The sequence below is a fragment of the Bos grunniens genome, chromosome 5 (genome assembly GCF_055505025.1).
Source record: "Bos grunniens cultivar Pamir isolate PY7600 chromosome 5, Bosgru_T2T1.0, whole genome shotgun sequence".
NCBI classification, from domain to species: Eukaryota; Metazoa; Chordata; class Mammalia; order Artiodactyla; family Bovidae; genus Bos; species Bos grunniens.
In genome coordinates this window covers 75,005,559-75,027,500 of record NC_141169.1, presented here as the reverse complement: position 1 = coordinate 75,027,500, position 21,942 = coordinate 75,005,559, and the positions used below count along the sequence as shown (strand labels likewise).

At 40.3% G+C, this 21,942-nt stretch overlaps 1 protein-coding gene across 50 annotated transcripts in view; it reads left to right on the top strand.

Annotated features, from left to right (window-relative positions):
- Window positions 1-21,942, top strand: part of RBFOX2 (RNA binding fox-1 homolog 2) — a 293,258-nt gene that overhangs the window by 179,144 nt on the left and 92,172 nt on the right. For 11 of the 50 annotated variants that reach the window (XM_086401286.1, XM_086401282.1, XM_086401278.1 and 8 more), the window contains exon 1: window positions 14,768-15,027. The exons of 37 other annotated variants lie outside the window; for them this stretch is intronic. In XM_086401286.1, coding sequence (XP_086257412.1) covers window positions 15,001-15,027 — 27 coding nt within the window. In that variant the 5' untranslated portion in view covers window positions 14,768-15,000. Of the gene's footprint in view, window positions 1-3,462; window positions 4,007-14,767; window positions 15,028-21,942 lie in introns of those variants that run through there. 2 more of the 50 variants (XM_086401267.1, XM_086401263.1) reach the window with 2 other exon arrangements.

The following is a 21,942-nucleotide window of genomic DNA, read 5'->3' as shown; positions in this document are numbered from 1 at the left end:
AGGAGTTATGATTCACATATTGAAATATGTTGACATTTTTCCAAACGGCTCATTATTTAAACTATACCTGGGTACTGATTGTTTATCATCTAAATCCTCCAGTATTAAATGAGAGTTTATATTTATGTCATCATGTTAGGTAAAGCAAATGTGATAACATAGAGAATATTACTAATTTTTAAAGTTGTTGTTTAGTCGTTAAGTCGTGTCCAACTCTTTGTGGTCCCATGGACTGTAGCCTGCTAGGCTCTTCTGTCCATAGGATTTTTCAGGCAGGAATAGTGGAGTGGGTTGCCATTCCTTTCTTCAGGGCATCTTCCCAACCCAGGAATTGAACCTGTATCTCCTACATTGCCAGGTAGATTTTTCTCAGCTAAGTTACCAGGGAAGCCCAGTTTTTAAAATACTTGTACTCAAAATAAAATCTGCTTTGATTCCCTTAAACTTAAAAAAAGATGAATTATAGAACATTAAATGCTCATTTAAATGTATTTAAACAAATTCAAAGTTTATTTTAAGGTAATAAATGAAAACCACTATCCCACTCCCTAGAGGTTTTGGTTTTGTCCTATGCCTATGGTATGTGTGTATATAAATATGAACTATGTATGGCATATATTGGTGTGCATGTTAACCAATAAATTATATGTGTATATAAATATATAGCATATAACTTATATGTGAGACACATAAAGCTTATAAATTACATATGTAATTTATTCACAAACACACAGATATATATATATATATATATATACACATTTACAAATATGGAACTACAGAATTATACTTTAACCACTATTCAGTAATATAATTTTTCTCACTTAAAAATGTATCAGCCATATCTTTTCACCATGTCCGTATAGATTTATCCACAAGAAGAACTTAAAGCTACAGAGATTGATAAGGCCCTCAATAACATATCTGGGGACACTTTCAGGTTGAAATTAGGTTAGTTGTTCCAGAGTTTGAGTTACAGTCTGTCATCTTAAATATAGTACAGTTTGGGAAAAATGCATCTTCTGTGATTAATTCTTCAGATACTGAACTGTGTTATTAACTCATGAAAGTTAAGTTTGTCAATTGTAGTTCATGGTTAACAATACCCTCTTATGGTTTATGAGTATCATCATTTTCCAGTCTTTATATCAAGGGAATCTTGATATCAGTCATATCAAGAAGGTGTAATAGTGTAATAGTGATTAAGATGCTAGTTTACAAGTGTTTGTGTGGCCAGTACCACTGTACTGCTGGAGGTGGGATGGCAGAATGGACAGGAAGAAGAAGGATTGGAGGATTATTTGATTTGATTAGAAGGGAAATTTTAGTTTTTATCTGTAATATTTATTTATTTAAACAACATTTTATATATTTATTTATTTGGCTGCACCGAGTCTTAGGTGCAGCACATGAAATCTTTGTTCTTCAGTTGCAGTACTTGGGATCGTCTATCTTTAGGTGCAGCATGCGAATTCGTTGTGGCATGTAGAATCTAGTTCCCCGATTAGGGATCAAACCCAGGCCCCCTGCATTGGAGGATGGAGTCTTAGCTACTGGATCACCAGGGAAGACCCCAGGGAAAATTTGGTAAAAGGTTTTATTATAGAAACATCCCTTTTGTTATTTCTTTGTTGTTGTTCAGTTGCTAAGTTGTGTCCGACTCTTTGCAGCCCCGTGGACTGCAACACACCAGGCTTCCCTGTCCTTCACTGTCTCCCAGAGTTTGCTCAAACTCATATCCATGGAGTCAATGATGCCATCCAACCATCTCATCCTCTGTTGTCCCCTTCTCCTCCCGCCTTCAATCTTTCCCAGCATCAGGGTCTTTTCCAGTGAGTCAGCTCTTTGGATCAGGTGGCCAAAGTATTGGAGCTTCAGCTACAGCGTCAGTCTTTCCAATGAATAATTCAAGGTTGATTTCCTTTAAGATTGACTGGTTTGATCCCCTGCAGTCCAAGGGACTCTTGGGATAAGTAGAATGTATGTTACAGGCCAGGCTCAGACAATCTCTGTTAAGAATTGATGAAGCAGGGTCTCATAGTTTTAGTGGTAAGAAAGTGACACTGTGAAAGTGTTCATTAAGAGCAGCATTTAAAAAATATCATTCCCTGAGTGAGAAATTGCTCACGATGTTTAATTTTGGAGCTGTAGCATTGTTTTGCCTTTTGGTTTTACGTGTGTACTCGTCTATTCTCCCACAAGTTGCAAATTTCTCAACAACAAAATGGTGCCTGTTCATTTCTCCATTGCTTAGCACAATACCTTGTGTATAATAGATCAGTAAATTTTTAAATTATACTGTATTGGTTTATTATTGTCCCTTATGTGTAATACACATAGAATCAGTACCAGCAATGCAAAGATAATCTAGTACGTTGCAGTGGTCCACCTGATCTCTAAGAACCGAATTATTGTAAATGCTTAACCAAGATATCTGTCTTAAACATACTAAGGCCATTTTGACTTTTAAAAAGCAGTTTCTCCTGAACAATACTAAAATAAATTGCAGTGACCATAAAAGGAGAAAAACTGCACTGGGGGTGGAGTGGACTTGGTAAGACTTAGACTCTTACAAATGCTTCACAGTTGCAGATAATCCTCATGGGTTAATCTTACTAAAACATGTTACAATATTACTCTCTCTCCAAGATTAGGGAGATCAGAGCCCCCAAAACTAATTTAGAATTATTTATCATTTTGAACTTTTGAATGTTTGCCCAAACTAGGGGATTTGTTAGCAATGATAGTTATAAACGTGCCTCTCTTACTGAGCATTTATCTTTACTTTCTGCTCACTCTATGTTCAGTTTTCTAAGAATTGCTTAGCAGTTCCCTGGTTTTACAAGGGCCGTTTTAGGCTCTGAAAGCCAACTCTTTAACCTGCCCTATATTGTCAGACTGACCTAACACCTGTCTGTGTTTGTTACTGCTTTTAATATCTGTTATAGAAATATGTGTGCACATGTGTGTTTGTATATAATGGTAGGGTGAGTATAGCAGCTTCCTAAAAGGGGAAAAGCAACTGGCTTTTCTGAAAAGACCTTTCCACCCCCACCTTTCTGCAGGCAACCGCACTTAATCCTTCCATGTTTGACTGGAACAGCTGAGAGAGTCTCTGGCATATCTGAAGGTCTCCAGTGGACTCATGTTGCCTCAGAGTCGGGGCCACCTTCCTCTTTTCTTGTGCTGATCCTGCCAGCTGTCCGAGCTTCTGCTGGAGCCCAGCAGAGGAGATGTTAAATGATACAAAAACATACAATGTCGTGAAAGAGCTCCTTTCACTGCCTGTAGCAGTGTGACTTCATTTCTTTCCCATTTCTTTCCACAGCAGAAGGATTTTATACTGTTAATCCTAACACCTGTCTGTGCCGGAGACAGTGAGAAGGGGGTGTGTGTGTGTGTGTGTGTGCATGCGCATGTGCGCAGTCCCCGCCCAAGAAGAAGTAGGGAAATAATACGAGTCCCATTTGCTTTTCCACCTCCTGGATTGGGAGTGTTCCCTCTGACGTACTTAAAGCCTGGAATATATATATCACTTTGGATCCTGGATACCTTGTGCTTCCTACCGTTTTTTGTGCCACTTTAAGGAGCCTACGATCCCTTCCTTGGCTGTCATTCTCTACCTCTTGAGTTTCTGGAGAAGTTGTCAGTTTAAAACCAACAGTAACAGCAAACCTCTAGAGTAGTTTTCAGTCTATAGCTAGTAACTCCGTTGGAACTGTCTACTTTTCCTTGAACATTTCTTTTGTGTAGTGTTGAGTCTTACTGGGGTGGAAGCCTGGGCTGAGCCAAGCTCTTTCCTCGTCATCTGAGTCAACATACTTATCTGCGTAGGCTGGAAGTCAGCCAAGGATTTTTTGGTGTTTCCAGGTTCCTTTGGACAGGACACCCACATCAAACAAGGCAGAAGCTTAAATACTTTCTGTACTGTCTTTATCTGAAGATCTTTTCCCCCTTTGCTATGTATGGTGTATATTGTATGGATTATCAATATCCTGTTGTCCAGGTAAGCTGAGGGTTATAACTTGTTTTCTAGATAGTACTTGATTGATGTGAGAATTTTATGGTGGGATGAAATGCTTATAAGCTTCCTGTCTTCTGACCTGGTACCATTCAGAGCATAGATTTCCCAAAGCTATTTGCTAATTTGCTGTAACAGGAAGTTTGATATTTATAGTATTGACGGCTGGGCAGGGGGTGGTTGCTTTCAGTCCTAGAAGTTCTGAAGCTTCAGAGATTCTTGAGTGTGTGTGTGGCAGGGGGAAGGGGGTTACCCAACCCACGTATGTTTTAAATACTGGGCTTGGCATTATAGTTGTAACATAACTAAGCCACAGTATATATTATAGTAACTTCAGGCTCATTTTGAGTAGACTAGAGGCACAGATGGCAGTTTCCAACTGTTGCCGTAGTTGTCAGAGAGGTAATATACAGTAGAGGGCGCTCTCTCCACACTGAGCATTTTATTCTGTGATATTATTGCCATTTTAGTTATTTACTTGTTGAAATCCAGAATCATAAAAATTTAGGCCTTTATCAGCCATACTCTTGAATAACTATTTGCCTTTAAGTTAGTAGCAATATAGTGAATGAAGTTGAAGTTAAGGATTATGGATTCTGATTCAAGCTATAGTATTAAACGTCCATATTCATATTCAAATAACTTCATTTTTCTTGACTTCACTTGTATATAAAATAAAGATTTAACTAGGTTATTTTTCATATGTCATGATTCTTTGAAATATTGATTGTGCTGAAAATCTAGACTAGGAAAACAAAAATGGTCGATACAATTAATTCTGAATTATCAATACTATTTGGTTTCTCAGTTTGGTTTGGTTTGTTTTCATGGCACTTAATTTTTTCTTTCAGACAGCCATTTCTCTAGTAATTAGCTCCTAAGTTGTGGTTTTGACAGAAATGCCTAGGGTTAAAGGAAGTGACAAACCCCAGTTTATCTTATTAGATAGGTTGGGCCTGAAGGCTAAACCAAGCTCTTTTTAATTGGACCTATTGGATAAGTGCTCCAATGTAAACTCACAGCTCTCGTTCAAGTTGTGAGCTACCAGTATGGATGTCATGTGGGAGGGGATATGGTTATGTTTCTTTAACTATATTCTAGTGCACTGGTCTATACCATATGTTTTGTTTTAACTATATAATCTTCTATGATTTTGAGTTATTCAGATTGAGCAAGTATTTTCCATAATGAGGTTTTAAAGTATTCATGTATCTCATTTATGTGTGAGCTATTTTTCTTCTGGCATAACACAATTGATTGGTCAGTGTTAAAAGTGTCGTGAGACTAGATTAAAAGCAAAACTTCTTACAAGTAAATATTGATGTGCTTTTGAAGACAAAACATCTGTGAACAGTAAATTTCTGAGACCCAGCTAGTAAGAGACTTGTAATAAATATAAGTAATGTAAAAAAAAAACCTGAAAAGGCAAAAATGTTCCCAAAGAAGATTGAGGTGTTTAAGATTTATGAGAAAAATAAATGTAATTTGTAAATAAATTTTTCAATGTAGAAAATTGGCCATTCCCCCCAAAACTAAAAGTGGTAGAGTGGATTAAAGGGTTGTTGTTTAGAAATTATGACATATTTGATAGTCTTTACGCTAAAATTATATTCATTTATGATAAAATGAACTTGCCACCCCAAATCTTTTCAGTCATTAAGATTTAGTACTGATAAATGTCGTGCTCAGGATTTAAAACTGCACTTTCCCAACTTTGCTCCATTTATTAGGTCATTCTATCTGAAATTAAGATAGCTTAGAAATGCAGGTAATGGGATACTAAAATTTAAGAGTACACTCTCCACCACATTGGGGAAGTTAGTGTGATTGAAAAATGAACTTTATGTTGAAGGATCCCAAACTGTCTTATAGTCTTAATTCTGTTAGGGTAACAGGTTCTTCCAGTACATTTATAAATGTTGGTGCATTTATGATGGCTGTTTACTCTCCAAACTCTTATCGCCACTATAGTTATAAAATTTGCTTTTTAGCTTCTGTTACATTCTTGTGCTTAGTTAAATCAAAGCTCTTTGTTGCCTGCTGCTTGTGGTTCTGTGCCAATGCTTGATGCAGTTGGACATTATTGAGGTGGTGATTGAACAGTATTTTTAAAAAATTAAAAGTTTTGCGCATTTTTTTTAGATTAAATTTCTAGAATTGCTAATGTGAAGATAATGAAACAAAGTGAATTCTCAGCATAGGGCAATGAAGTATTTTAGATACTTGACTTTTTATTGCTCCTGTGGTTCATAAAATCATGCCTGTCTTAAGAGTGTGCAATTTAAATTAGTTATTTTATTAGTTATAATTTTTGCAGAACCAAATCTGGGCCAAATCAGGTTAAAATACAGGCAGAGTAAGTAGGTGTAGAGGGTTGCTAGACATGATTTAAAGGATAGTAAGTATGGTCTCCCTACCCATAAAAAATCTATTTGAGGGAATTCCCTGGCGGTCCAGGGGCTTCTGCAGTGGCTCAATGGTAAAGAATCTGCCTACAGTGTAGGAGATGCAGGTTCAATTCCTGGGTCGGGAAGATCCCCTGGAGGAGGAAATGGCAACCAACTCCAGTATTCTTGCTGGGAAAATCCCCTGGACAGAGCAGCCTGGCTGGCAACAGTTCCATAGGGTCGCCAAAAGTTGGATGTGACTGAACTACACATGCATGCCTGGCAGTCCAGTGGCTAGGACTCCACACTTTCAGTGCCAAGAGTTTGGGTTCAATCCCTGATCCAGAAACTAAGATCCCTCAAACCTCACAGTGTGGCCAAATCAGAGGGAAATCTATTTGAGAAACTGTTTTTGAAATTAGTCTTTTGGATTGTACATTTACCGCCTCTGACTGAATGGTTAAAATATAACTTGTTAGGATGGCTACTGTAAAAACAAAAAAAAGGAAGAAAAACAGAAAGTAACAAGTGTTGGCAAGGATGTGGTAAGATTGGAACCCTTGTGCATTTGTTTATAAGAATGTACAGCTACTGTGGAAAACTGTTGGATGGTTCCTAAAAAATAAAAGAATTACCGTATCTGTGGTTCTGCCTCTTTAGATTCAACCGACCACTGATTGTGCACATATTCAGTAAAAAAAAAAAAAAAATCCCCATGTAGGTGAACTTACAATAGTTCAAACTTGTGTTCTGCAGAGCCCCACTGTATTTAATACCACAGAACCGTTTAAATGACTAAGACGGTAAATTCATATTATGTGATAACTGGTTGCAAGTTAGGGGCTCATCTTTTATCAGTTTTTCCTGAGGCCACTGTACTTAACCTGCCAATCACCTGTATTGGCAGTGGTTGTCATTTTGAGGTGAATAGAGCAGTTGGAGGGAGAAGAAGCAGAGTCTTACATTTGGGGGATGCAGCTGTGTATCATGGTTTGAGAGTTAAAGTACAGCTTGAGGATATTAGGCGTCTGGAAGATGGAGAGACAGAAGTGACCTGTTTAATAAATACATTAGAGAATGTTAAGAGAATGCTGGGGGCTGTATAGAGTGCTGTAGAGTGAGCTAGACCAAAGACTGACCACTTCCTTGTGGGCAGATGACCTTGATGGAGAGGGATATATACATACACTTTAATTTCTCATTTTGAAGTAGTTGAGTACATACTATGTGCCAGATACTATGCCAGGCACAAGGATTTAGTGGTGGAGAAAACCAGCAGAATCTCCAGTAATTTAGTAATAGAGACATGGCATATTTTATTATTGGAAAAACAGTACAGTTCAGTTTTCACAGATTAATCATGTATTTTCTTGCTAATCTGTTTATTAATAAATATGTTTATGTCCCATCCCTTTTAGTATTTGTCTAAGAACCATTTCCTTAATCTCTCAGAGAATACAGAGAATGTACACATAATTTCAATTGTATATATGACTCAGTTTAGAGTTTGGGATAATTTAAAGAGATTTAAAGAACATGTTATGCAACTCTAAGTTAATAGTTTATGAAGTTATATTTTTTAGTTTCTCTGGCCTCACTTATTTCTTAGTGTGTAGTACTTGTGATCTTGCTCTAAAGGTTTGATTTTGGGGAGACAGGAAATAAATTGAGGATTATTTGGTTTTTATAAGCATTTAAGGTCCAAAGCAGTTAATGTCAAATTTTGCTCTCACCTTTTGTTCTAGAATGAGTTATATATAACTGAACAGTGCCTAAGCCAGAGAAAATGAGCTAGGATATAATATAATTATCTGTAATTTGGCATCATTTATATTAAAGGGAATGCTGGGGCAAGTAATATTAAAGTAGTATTGTCTCAGAGATGCTTCTGCAAAGGTATTTATATCTGTTAGGTGTAAATGGTTATTTACACTTAGGATTATGGGTGAGGGGGCTGTGCAGTGAAGAGCTTTTATACTAGCAAGTCTTTACTGTCACAGGAAATGCCGTCCCTTTAATGTTGCCTTTCACCGGGGTGTTAGTGGCAGCCTGGGAAAGTATGCCTTCTGGTCAGGGGCTCTTGGACCTGGTTTTAGAGCATTGCTGCTGAGTGGGTGGGAGGTGGGGAGGTTGCGTCCTGTCTGTGCAAAATTGTGAGGAGCAAGGTACCTGAAGTTGTGAGTTGTTTTTTTTTTTTTTAATCAGTAATTGCTGTTTTGTCTACAATCTAAACTATTCTAATAAAGTCGAAAATAAGACCTTTCTCCCATTCTCTCATCTTGTACATCTTCCTTTCCCCTTCAGATTTCTAAAATGCTAAAGTAAATTTATAAATTTAAAAATATTTCCAAGTACTCTTTGGGAAGAAAAGATTGCTTTTATAGTATATTGATAACCACAGAGATGCTTTTTGTTCTTAGGTACCCTCTATGGATATACCAGGCAAGAGGTAGAAATCAAAGCATTACACAGTTTGATTTCATGAAACATTATCCACTAAATATTTAGGTGCTGGGTTAGGAACTGAGTTAAGATTGTGAAACGCAGTTCTTACCCTCAGATTGCTCACAGTCTGTTCAAAGTTATACAGGAACAATATGAACTGTGGCTCAGGTGCCAAGGCACAGGGCTAAGGGGTCCTGAACTCATGTGTGGGTGCAGGTTAGGGCAGCAAAGGCTTTTTGGAGCATGGGATGCCTGAAATGAGAAACAGAAAAGAACAGAGGAGTTGTAGAGGAACTAACCCCACACGGTGAAGTGTGGTAGGAGCAGAGGAAGGCGCCGAGTGGGGAGAGGGAAAGCAGGGGCTCTGGACAGTGACCTGAAGCCACGCTGTGTGTGTTAGGTGCCTCCTTAACTGTTAGGACTGTCCCGCTTGTTAGGCTGTGGGCAGTAATTGAGGATTTTAACCAGGGAAGTGGCATGATGAGATTTCAAGCCCTGGCAGTGGTGAGAGGCCTGCACAGGAAGAGAGTTAGACCAAAGGCAGAGAGCTAGTAGGAGGCTGAATGCAAAATAATAAGGTCAGAGCCGAATTTGTGGTGCCAGGCTGAAAAGAAAGGGCAGATTTCAGAGAAATCAAAAGGACTTGCATTTGGTTTGGTGTGGTATCAGGTGAGAAGGAGGAGTTCTGGAAGGTCTCCAGACTTTCCATCAGATTTGGGTTTAAATCTGGGCACTTCGGCTTGCCAGCTCGGGTGACTTTGGGTGAGATACTTAGCTTCACCTCCTCTTAGTTCCCTCCTTTCTGCAAAGGAGATTAAAACGTCTTGTCCTGAGGATGAAGTGAGCTAAGAATATATGTAGTGTCCTGATAAGAAGCCACCACAGAGTAAGTTTTCAAGAAATGATACCTCTTACCGGTTCGCAAGTTTAACCACATTTCACCAAGTAAGACATGGCAGAGTGAGCCCTAGAATCCAGGCTTCACACACACAGGAATGTTTATCTCCTTTGTCAATTACTGTGCACCCCCAGTGCCTGGCACATGATAGACACTCAGATGTTTGCTAAATGAATTATTGATTCCATTTTGAGAATTTAATTTGGACTTTTAAAATAGAGAAATATGTTGAATATCTAAACGATAGTAACCATTGTTCTGCATTTGAAATTTGGTCTGGAGTTCAGGAGAGATGTCTGGAATGAACATAGCAATGTAGGGGGTCACCAAGGTCAGTGGGTAGTAGTTGAAGCAGTGGAGTGGTTACACCACCCAGAGCAAGCATGTTGGTCAACAGAAGGCCTTGGGAATTAAGGACCATTGCCTAACTTTTTTGAGTTGTGTACCTTTTTGAAAATCTGATGAATACCGTAAATCCTCTCTGCACAGAATTGCACATAAGAAAACAAATTTCCACTGGGCTACCTGTGTGAGGAACTATATAGTCAGTACCTTGGTTAAGGACCTGTGGTATGTAGTTATGCTATGCTAAGTCACTTCAGTCATTTCTGACTCTGTGCGACCCCATAGACGGCAGCCCACCAGGCTTCCCCGTCCCTGGGATTCTCCAGGCAAGAACACTGGAGTGAGCTGCCATTTCCTTCTCCAGTGCATGAAAGTGAAAGTGAAGTCGCTCAGTCGTGTCCAACTCTTAGCGACCCCATGGATTGCAGCCTAACAGGCTCCTCTGTCCATGGGATTTTCCAAGGAAGAGTACTGGAGTGGGGTGCCATTGCCTTCTCCAGTGTGTAGTTAAAGAGGTCTGAAGATGGCATGTCAAACAATACCAACGTTGAAGGTTGGCAGTTAAAGCTATGATTTTTCCAGTAGTCATGTACGGATGTGAGAGTTGGACCGTAAAGAAGGCTGAGCACCGAATTAATGCTTTCAAATTGTGGTTCTGGAAAAGACTCTTGAGAATCCCTTGGACAGCAAGGAGATCAAACCAGTCAATCCTAAAAGAAATCAACCATGAATATTCATTGGAAGGACTTACGCTAAAGCTCCAGTACTTTGGCCACCTAATTTGAAGAGCTGACTCATTGGAAAAGCCCTTGATGATACTGGGAAAGATTGAGAACAGGAGGAGAAGGCGGCAACAAAGAATGAGATGGTTAGACGGCATCTCTGATTCAATGGACATGATTATGATGAGCAAACTCCGGGAGATAGTGAAGCAAACTCCCGGGAGATAGTGAAGGACGGGGAAACCTGTCGTGCTGCAGTCCACCGCGTCCCAGAGTCAGACACTACTTAGTGACTAAACAACAACAATAACAGAGGAAGAAGAGTAAGATGGGGAAGCGAGTGAACAGGGAAAGAGGAGAATCAGGAAAGACTGGTGTCATTTGAAGCTGAGAATAAAAGTTTCCAAAAGGAGGGAGTGCCAGATGCCAAAGAAGAAGATATAACCTGTCCATTGAATTAGGCCGTCTGAGGTCTTTCTTTGGTGACTTTGATAAGATCAATTTCCACTGAGTGTTATGGGGGAAAGGAAGCTAGAGTTCCGGGGATTACATGAAGCCCCCAGGAAACAATGAAGACATTGAAACGACTAGGAGAAGTTCATTTGTTTATTTACCAGATATTTATTGAGTACTTGCCATATATTAGGCCCTGTGCTGGAAGCTGAGGGTTGACCCTTGAGGGTGGACATGGTCTCCTCCCTTAGCTGACATTGATTGTCTGTTTGCCTGCCTTCCTCCCCAAACCCTTCCCTCCTGCCCAGAAAATGCCCTGAAATGAGTTTCTCCTTGGTACACCACTGGGCACACTCAGCCACCAGGGGACTTCAGGCATTTTGCTGGGTCAGATCCAGGCTGTTCAGTTGCTCTTCTCTCTCTTGGGCACGAGGGAGCAGGTTGTCCTCTATAACTACAGCCTTTAAAGTCAGGGACGTGCATCAGAATAGCCTTGAGTTTGTGCATTGCTCACTAGAATCAGTGAATTTATGAAAATTATTTTAATATTTTCAAGTTGATTATCTGCAACATAAAATACTGGTCCTAAGTGTGGAAAAGAATCATGAATACCAGACCTAAGGAAACCTATATCCTAGGCTTTTTGCATGTGGAAATCCCTCATTTTTATTAAAAAAAAAATCTCTTGGGGCGTGTTGTCTTTCCATATGTATGAAGGTTTGCACACTTCAAGACAGCTATGGTTTTCATAAGAGTAGCGTGTGTGTGTGTGTGTCTGTGTGATGTGGAATGAGGGACTCTGTCTTCTCGGTGCCCCGGGTTTTTGGCCCCTAGCACTGTCATGGGCCAGCGGATTCAGAGAATGGTATACAGTGATTCTCAGTTTATTTCTTATATTAGAACTGAAAGCATAATTATCTCATGAATATGATTTAGATTTTCCCCAAAGCACACTGCATTGCCCTTGCTTCCAGTGAACTCTTTTCTGCTTCCTCACTTTGTCTTTCCCTAATAGCTCAGTTGGTAAAGAATCCGCCTGCAATGCAGGAGACCCCAGTTCGATTCCTAGATCCGGAAGATCCACTGAAGAAGGGATAACCCACTCCAGTACTCTGGCCTGGAGAATTCCATGGTCTGTAAAGTCCACGGGTTCACAAAGAGTCGGACACGACTGAGCTGCTTTCACTTTCACTTTGTCTTTACAGTTTTTTGTCTGCATTTTATCTCCAGATTGACTTTTCAGTCACAGATTCAGAGAATGTAATATGTTCTATCTTCTAGATCATTTCTACAAATGTTAAATAAGAACAAGTCCAGAACTGATCCATCCCTTTTCTCTTAATGTTGTTCTTCCTGATGTTAAAAGATCCTATTCTTTTGAATGTATTTCTTTACACGTATACTAAAAGTATTCAAGTGTCTGTAACACGCCCAGAGTAGTGCCTGGCGTGTTGTAGGGGCTCAGTAAATAGCTCTGACTGTGCCAGGCTCTTCAGGTTGTTCGGTAGTTTCTGTGTTTTCCGAACTGTTAAAATGGTTACTAATTTGGATGGGAGCATAGGGTTGCAGAGTTGCACATGTCTGAGTGACTAACACTTTATGATGTTATATTGGCAGTGTGCCAACCAACACTGTTATATGTACATTGTTTTTAAAGCCTGGTTATATATTTTGCCAAATAATCCTCATTGAGACAGAAAAAACTTACTGTATTCTGTGTGATTTGTGATTTTTAATTTTGATTTTTTTAATGCATTTATTTTAAAAATAGGAAGCTTAACTTTGGAATTAATCTCTTTGCCCTTCAGGTAATCTATTAGAGATTATAACATAAATATAGCATAAATTATAAAATAAAAAACTTAATATAGGATCTTATTTATTAGAATACTAAAAAAAATAGAAAATTGTTACTGTTATGAGACAAATATCATGAACTCATCAAACATTCACATAGATTACTTTATTTGAGTATTTAATAATACAAAGTAGGGAAGTAGGAAGATTATGACATTTATATTCAGAGGTCAAAGACTTTTCCAAGATCACTGATTTTCCAAGATCACTTATAAAAGGCAGAATTAGGACTCTGACCAGGGCTTCTGAACTGAATCACACCTCTGATGCTTTTTTTTTTTATTATGGCTTTTTACTGTGTGTGTGTGTTCAGTCTCTGAGTTGTGCGACCCCCACAGACTATAGCCCTCCAGGCTCCTCTGTCTGTGGAATTTTCCTGGCAAGAGTACTGAAATGGGTTGCCATTTCCTCCTCCAGGCGCTCTTCCCCAACTCAGGGATGGAACCCACATCTCCAGCATCTCCTGCATTGGCAAGCAGATTCTTCACCACTGAGCCACCTTAGTGAAAGTCGCTCAATTGTGTCCAGCTCTTTGCGACTCCATGGACTGTCAGCTATCAAGCTCCTCAGCAGACAGTCCATGGAGTTTTTCAGGCAAGAATACTGGAGTGGGTTGCCATTTCCTTCTCCAGGGGATCTTCCCGACCCAGGGATCGAACCTGGGTCTCCCGCCTTGCGGGCAGACGCTTTACCATCTGAGCCACAGGGCAGCCCTTAAATAAAACCTGATTTTTTACTAAGAGAACTTAAACTCATATTTAATAAACATTCTCCCACATCTCCTGTCTCTCTAGCACTGTATAGTAACAATAACTAGTAATAGCAATGACATAGTTTTCCATTGTATGTATAAGAAAGGTTTATGTTTTTCACTAGAGGCTGAGGAACACAAAAGGTGAATTCTCAGTTAACCAGAATTCGTAATGAAGCTGGAAGCCTTGAACAGTCAAATTAGTATCCACCCTACGTTTCATAAGCCGTCATGTTTGTAGACACCTTTTTCAGAATCCCCAGGTTTTTTACAGTGGAAAAAATATGCACTTAAATTACCTCCCTTCTCTCTTTTGGTCCTTTGAAGTCTTTAGGCTGATTTAGGACAAGCAGGTTCTTGCATATTTCCATTCCTTGAAAACCTTCCAGTCAACTGTCATTGAGCAGCTTTTCTCATCTTTTATGAAATCCACTGCATCTATAAACTATACATCCGTGGAAGTGTTTTTTTAAAAAATAATTTCTGTCTTATTTCATATTATCAGGTATTCTTAGATGGAACATTTTAAATCTGTACTAACTATGGTAGGCTGCCCTGAATACTTCCTGTGCTATATAATTAATGCCACCATCGCAGAATCTCACTCCTTAAAATATGCCTGCACATGGCGCCTGCCCTTGCCTCTCTCCCCCTCCTTCCCTCCTCTCCTCACACACACAGACACACACGCACACACACACACACATGCACACACGCACGCGCGCGCGCAAAGCACACACTGAACTGCCATTCTCCAGCAGGCCTGTTTCTGGAGTTGGGAGATGTCAGCCAGCCAGGAGCGGGTGGGGGGAGGAGGAAGAGGTGGGGCTGTACTCTGATTAATTACCTTAGGCATTCAGGGGTGGGGCTTCCTTCAGCCATCTGCCTGAGATATGGGAGGGAGCTGGAGAAGGAAGGAGGGGGAGAGACTGCCAGAGAGGAAGAGAAAAGAAAGGAAGAAACACTAGAAAGAAAAAGGAAGGAAAACGAGATAAAGGGAGAACAATCACCCGCCCTTAACAAGCTAGACTGGGGGGGGGAGGGGGGTGGAAAGAAAGCCGTGGAAGGTGTCCCCCCCAGCGCAACTGCTCTGAGTGTTCATCATCCATTCCCTTTGGTTTATGGAGAAAAAGAAAATGGTAACTCAGGTAAGATCTGTGTTTGCTCCGTTCGTTTCTTTTCTCGTTTCCGAGATCTAAAAAGAGCTATGCGGGTGGGGCAGAGTCACCAGAGTTTTAATTATTATTGTCTTTTTAGAAAGGGTCAAAATTATTGTTATCAGCTGGAAAGCTAGTCTGTGCCTGTTGTGGGTCCGTGAGAGAGAGAGAGAGAGAGAGAGAGTGTGTGTGTGTGTGTGTGTGTTGTATGCGTATCCTTTATTCTCCCCCTCCCTTAGCTCCATAGCAGATTCCTGTTTCCTGTACTGTGCAGCTGTGGCTCAGGAAAGACCCTGTGGGGATTTGTCTACCTCTTTGTCTTGGTTCTGAGAAGAGGGAGGGAGAGAGAGACTGCAGAGGTAGGAAGAGATTCTTGTAGACGGCCAAAAAGAGGGGAGCGGGATTGACTTCCTTTTAAGAATAGCAGAAGAATCTGTGTTGTAGGGAAATCCGATTTCAGATTCACTTAGGTGTCTCCAAAGAGGCGATGGAATTGCAGTTTTGCTGCCTTTGCTCTAAAGGGCTTATTAAAAATGAAGGCTTGAAAAAAATACGTTTGACTTTCATGTCTTTGTTACTGCATGGTTTGTTTTCCATGAGAACTGTAGAAGCATCCAGGTGCAGCACAGGCAGGTTAGAGCCCTCCCTGGCAGGAGAGCAGGTCTGAATGTATAAGTGACAGTCACGGGGGCATTAAAAGACATCTGAAGGAGAGGGAGTAGGAAATGGAAGACCTCCCTCCTTCCCTCCCTCCCTCCCTCTCTCTGCCTGTCTTTACTTGTGCCAAGCAATATCTGCATTTTAGCAAGTCATTCCTGACAAACAGAAAGGTGAATACTCTTCCCCGATTTTCCCTGGCGGTGCTCTTTTTCCTTTTGGCCTCCTTCCGTATGATCCTTTTACCCGTTTTTCTTTATACATGGGTTGAGAGGAAATGATGCGGCCGTGATTAATCAATTAGAATCATTTGCATTGTTGCCTTGTAGAACTTCATATCCTTTGGTCTCAGACTTAGGATGCATTTCACTCCAGGTTTTATGCTCTGTAGGGAAATTTCATCACTGGACAGTGCTTTCCTTTTAAGGAGGTTGCCCCCCTTTTTTGTATTCTCTCGTCTGTCTTCCTCTCTAAGTCACCACCGGAGGGCGAGAGAGTCAGCTGGCTATCTGGATAGAGCATGATTTTAGGAGCTGGAGCCCTGTTCCGTTAAATGTTATATAATGCCCTGCAGTGCTGTTTGGAAGGAGGTAAAGCTTTAGGGAGGTTTTCCCAACATGACCTGGAGGAAAGGGAAGTTTCAAAGAATATGTCTCTGCAAAATAATTTTTCAACGGATTTAAGTTTGGAGATTATTAAGAGACCCCTCCCTCTTCTGGAAAGGGGAGAAACCCTTGAAATATTTTCTGTTGCAGTTCTTATCCCTTCATCATGAGCCTGATTAACTCTTTTGAAATATGCTATACTTAAAAAAAAAAAAGAGAGAGAGAGAACCTGTTTCTGGCTTCCCTTTGTTGCTTGGTAGATGATACTTCTTAACCTTGGAGCCCTCATTCAGTTTTCATTAACTTACCATATTAGAGGGTACCAGCTCTCTTCTTTCTCAGCTATTACTGGAGCCTTTTCAACTACTTGACTTTTCATTATATATATACTTTTTTATGTAAATATGACTTGTTATATATATTTTTAAGTCAGTGAAAGAGTTACCTAAACTAGGACTTCTTATAATCAGAGGTTTTCCATGACCTCTTGGAGCCTGTCCCCTTCGTTTCTAGAGGAGCTGAGTAAGCACGTGCAAGCCCAAGTTTAGAATGCATAAGCGTTTGCACACTTAATAACTTGGTCTTAATAATCAGTATTTAAGAAAACTATAATTTTAGGAATGAAGCAGAGGAGATAAGTAGAAACTGGAAAGAAGGAGTTTGAGGGTGGTTAAGAATTCTAATAGATGAGTGAAACTCATTAATGATTTTCTCAGTGTATGTGAATGCTGAAGGGAAAGCAGGAGCTCAGTTTTTCCCACTCTAAATATATACAAATGGAAAATACAGAATGTCACACTTAGGAAGTTTCGGTATTCCAATGTGTTTGTTTTTTGTATACACTTTCTATGTTAATGTAACATACATAGTTGTTAATAATTTAGGGAAAAAATGAAACAAGTAGCCAAACAGGCCAAATCTTTATTTGTTCCATGGGGGTTTTGGGAGGAGGGTGAAGGGCTAGTTTTTGGTTTTTGAGCCAGACATAGGATCCCAGTGTTTGATAATGATCTGTCACGTAAAGCTTTCTGAGTAGAAAATGTCTGCATTGTTTATGGTTCAAGTTATCAAACAGTTCATGGTGGTATTTAATATCTCAGCAAGTATATTAGGAAAGGCATTTGGGTATGTTTTCACCATTTTGTCACCTAGGTTCTTTGACTTAACAAATCTTTGATCTGTATCCCATTTCCATCCCTCGCTTGGTGGAAGAAGGTGAAGGGCTTTCAGTGGATGACATTTTCATCACATGTTAGATCTGTATCAGTAGCTGCATGGTGTGCATTCATTGTTATTATATATGCTCTGGTTTTATAAGGCCTGCTTTTGGTTTATAATTCTCAGTTATTTGCAATAAGTTATCAAAGTTTTGCTTTAAAAAGAAAAAAGCAGATGGCCATTTAATTATGGAATTCTACTATAGTAGACACACATGCTCGTGTGATTTTTAAAAAAATAACTTTAGGTTTCCTTGTCATTCCTGTATATGTTGTAGGAGTATTTCACTGAGATACTCTCTTCTTTCAGAGCCTATGAACCAAAATATTGCATTTCCTCTCGTCTGTGAAAATAACAGTGTGGAATAAAAGGAAGGAGAAGAGAAATCATCCTTGTAATATGTGTCAAATTAGGCAAAGTTGTAAATGACCTCAACTCCAATTAATAAGGTTATACTATTTGCTATTGAAAGGGAAAGTATACTAGACAGAGAGGAAGATCTTACAGTGTGGACATGAAAGAAAATTTTTGTTCTCCTCTCTAGAGTAAGACTGCCAGTTTCTGTGGAACACAAAGCCCTCCCTTTCTTGGACAGCTCAGTGCTTTGCTGGCATTTTCTTCAAAATCTGTTTTCCATCAGGACCAAGAGGAGGGAAGGTGTTAAGAATAAGGGAGGTTGGAAAGGGGGTTGCTGTTCCTTTAAATAGTGCAGAGAGCCCACGAGGCTGCAGGCCGCTAGGAGTGTATTCTTTTGTAATGAATCACCACTTCCATTGTCTGCCATCTCCCCTCTGAGTGGCTAGATGGCCTAAGTCTTCACCTGAGCTGTGGCTAGTTCCCTTTTCTGTTCCAGGGTGGCTGGGAGGAGAGAAGAGGGAGGGTGTTATACTTTAGTTAAAGGCAGGTGAGGGGGCAGATATATTTTGCTTTGTTTCATTTTCTACTATCTTATCTGGATTTTTTTTTGTTTAGTTTTGGATTTTTTTTTTTTTTTAATGAATTGGAGTAGGGAATCTGTCCTCTGATCTTGCTAAGCGTGTCCCATTTTCTGTGCATTTTGACTGTCCTCAGTGATTATTTAGTCTCCATTTTGTGGCACCGCTTTCAGTGATTCCCATTGGGTTGCCCGCCAGGTCCACCAGAGCCCATCACACCCTTCATCCACAGAGCTTCAGTCCACACTGTTGGTCTTGGCACACTTCCACTTGCTGTGGGCTGCACAGGACTCTGGGAAGTTGGGGGGTAGGTGGAGATTGCGGGTTTGAGACTAATTTATGTTCCTTTACAATGAACCCAAAAAAAACCTCACTTTTTCCAGAGCTTTGGTTTCTTTCAGAATTCTTCTACGTTGCTACATATCTTCACTTATAACCATTTCCTTGCCATGGCCAAGGCTGGCTCTTGAAAAACACTGCTATTCTAAGAATTAGTCAGCTTCCCTGAAAAGATACCCAGAATCCCATAAATCTGAGCAATTTTGACTTATCGAATGGTTTTTCTTCTCGGTCACTTCCCATACCCCAAAACACACACCTTTTTTTGACCCTTTCTCTAAATTTTTTCCCTTTATCCTTTCTGCTTAGTTTTGCAGCTGAGACTAGGAAGGCTTAGTGTTTGACAGTCCGCTGTTCAAGTTTGTCTTGCTGTGGAGGACACCTCCCTGTTGAAAAGGAGATGCCTCTCCTCATCCTGGTCAGTGGCAGCTCAGAGTCCTGGTTTTGTTCTTGCATTGTTCTGATCTCTCCCTGAAAACCTTCAGACTCACTTCTAAAAGGTTGCCTGCCATATGGAAACAGTCTTATTTCTCTTCAGACTTTTGGTTCATGGAGTGCTCACATTTTAATTTCTCTTCATGTCATTCTTACCTTGGTTTGTTTCTTGGTCATCTCTGTGTGTTGTCGTGGTGATGATATAGCCCCCTGGCCCTCCTTCTGGTGTATAGTTGCTCTCTGGAATCTTATGTTGTTGATATCTCAAGCATTCCCTTCTGGAATCATAACTTCTCAGTCTTTTTTTTTTCCCCAACATTCCAAAACCGCTGTCAAATCTTTCTCAAACATTTCTAAACAGTACTTCATATGTGAAATCTAACAAGCACAAATGGAATGCTCTCCTGCAGGAAATGCTTTGTAGTTTTAAATGTATCCATTTCATTATTGGATTTGGATGCTTGACTTTCAAGCAGTCAGAAATGCTTCAGTCTGCTGTCATGATGTATTGTTTCCATTTCCCAAATACGCAAAATGTCCCTCCTAGAAGGCAGTGGCACCCCACTCCAGTACTCTTGCCTGGAAAATCCATGGACAGAAGAGCCTGGTAGGCTGCAGTCCATGGGGTCGCTAAGAGTCAGACACGACTGAGCGACTTCACTTTCCCTTTTCACTTTCATGCATTGGAGAAGGAAATGGCAGCTCACTCCAGTATTCTTGCCTGGAGAATCCCAGGGACGGGGGAGCCTGGTGGGCTGCCGTCTATGGGGTCGCATAGAGTCGGACACGACTGAAGTGACTTAGCAGCAGCAGCAGCTCAGTTGGTAAAGAATCTGCCTGCAATGCAGGAGCCCCGGGTTCGATTCCTGGGTCAGGAAGATCCCCTGGAGAAGGAAATGGCAATCCACTCCAGTATTCTTGCCTGGAGAATCTCATGGACAGAGGAGCCTGGCAGGCTACAGTCCATGGGGTTGCACAAGTTGGACACGACTTAGCAACTAAACCACCGTTAGTAGTAGAATGATTAAATTCAGAAAGCCTTGGAGCCAAATAATTCGTTAGAGGTCATTGGCAGAGTGAGCCATTTGAAGTGCACGTTGGATTTTGTCACTCCTGCGCTTTAAACCTTGTTTCCCTTCAGAAAACCCAGTGTCCTCACTCTGATCTCTTAAGGCCTTTGAGTGATCGGGAACCTGGCTTTGTCTCTCCAGCCTTATCTCCTGCTGCCCTTTGACACTGACATCTTTGCTGTTCCTTTTAACATGCCTTGCATCCTCCTGCTCAGAACTTTTCCTTCTGTTTTTCTCTTTAGTCATAGAAATGCTCATCTTCGAGGTTTCTCAAGAGCTCTCCTTTGACTTTCTTAACTCAAATTCCCCAAACTCTCCCTATCCCCTTAACCTATTTTCTCTGATCACTGATATTTTTGTTTGTTGTTACTTATTATTTGCTTGTTTATCATCAGTGCTACCCCACCTCTCCAAAGAATGTAAGGTCTTTGAAGCAGGGACCCTGTCAGAAGTCAGTTGTGTCTAGAACTGTGCTTGGCATGTAGTCAAAAAAAAAAAAAGAATAACTAATCAGCTAATCTTTATATATGATGTATTACTGTCAAGTACTGTGCTAAGTACTTTACCTACATTAACTCATTTTTAAAATATTTATTTATTTGGATGCACTGGGTCTTAGTTGCAACATGTGAGACCTTTGATCTTTGTCGTGGCATGCAGAATCTTTAGTTGTGGCCTGGGAACTCAGTTGAGGCATGTGGGTGGGATCTAGTTCCCTGTCCAGGGATTGAACCCAGGCTACCTGCTTTGGGAGTGTGGAGTTTTAGCCACTGGACTACCAAGGAAGTCCCTACATAAGATCATTGAATCCTCTCGTCAGCCCTTTAATTATCCCTCATAGGACAAAAGAAGAAACTGAGGAATACCATGATTAGGTAATTTGCCCCAATTTATAAGCTGCTAAGAGATACTGTGGGGATTCATATCCACAGACTGGCTTAGCAATCTGTACTCTTAACCACTGTGCTCTAATGCCCCTTGTAAGTATTACATATTCATATAATACTTGTTGACTGTGTAAATGAATGAATTTAGGTGAAACTCTCTTATTTACTTCTGAAATTTCCATCTCTTACATGTTCAAGGCTTTGATAGAATACTTGCAATAACAAGGAATTCACTAAATGAATTTAGTTTTCTGATATCACATAATAATAGGTTGAGCTTTGCCATTGGCTCAGTGATAAAGAATCCACCTGCAAGGCAGGAGATGCAGGTTCGATCCCTGGGTCGGGAAGATCCCCTGGAAGAGGGTATGGCTGAACCCACTCCAGTATTCTTGCCTGAAAAAATCCCATGGACAAAGGAGTCTGGCGGGCTTTATAGTCCATAGGGTCACAAAGAGTCGGACACAACTGAAGCGACTGATGACACACGTAATAACATTATAGCGTATGTATATTATGCATTAGGCACCGTGGTCAGTTCCTTGTATAATTCCTTTCAGCAGCCTTATAAGTACTGTTACGTCCATATTGTAGAAATCAGCAAACAGGAATACAAAGAAGTTAAGTTGGCAGCTCCAGGATTTACACCAGAGTTTGGCTTCAGCTTCCCTGTTCTTGACCGCCACTAATAATTACTGTTATTGAAATAACCTTTTGTTTTTGCATACCTACTTTGTACCAGTTTTATATACAAATCCCA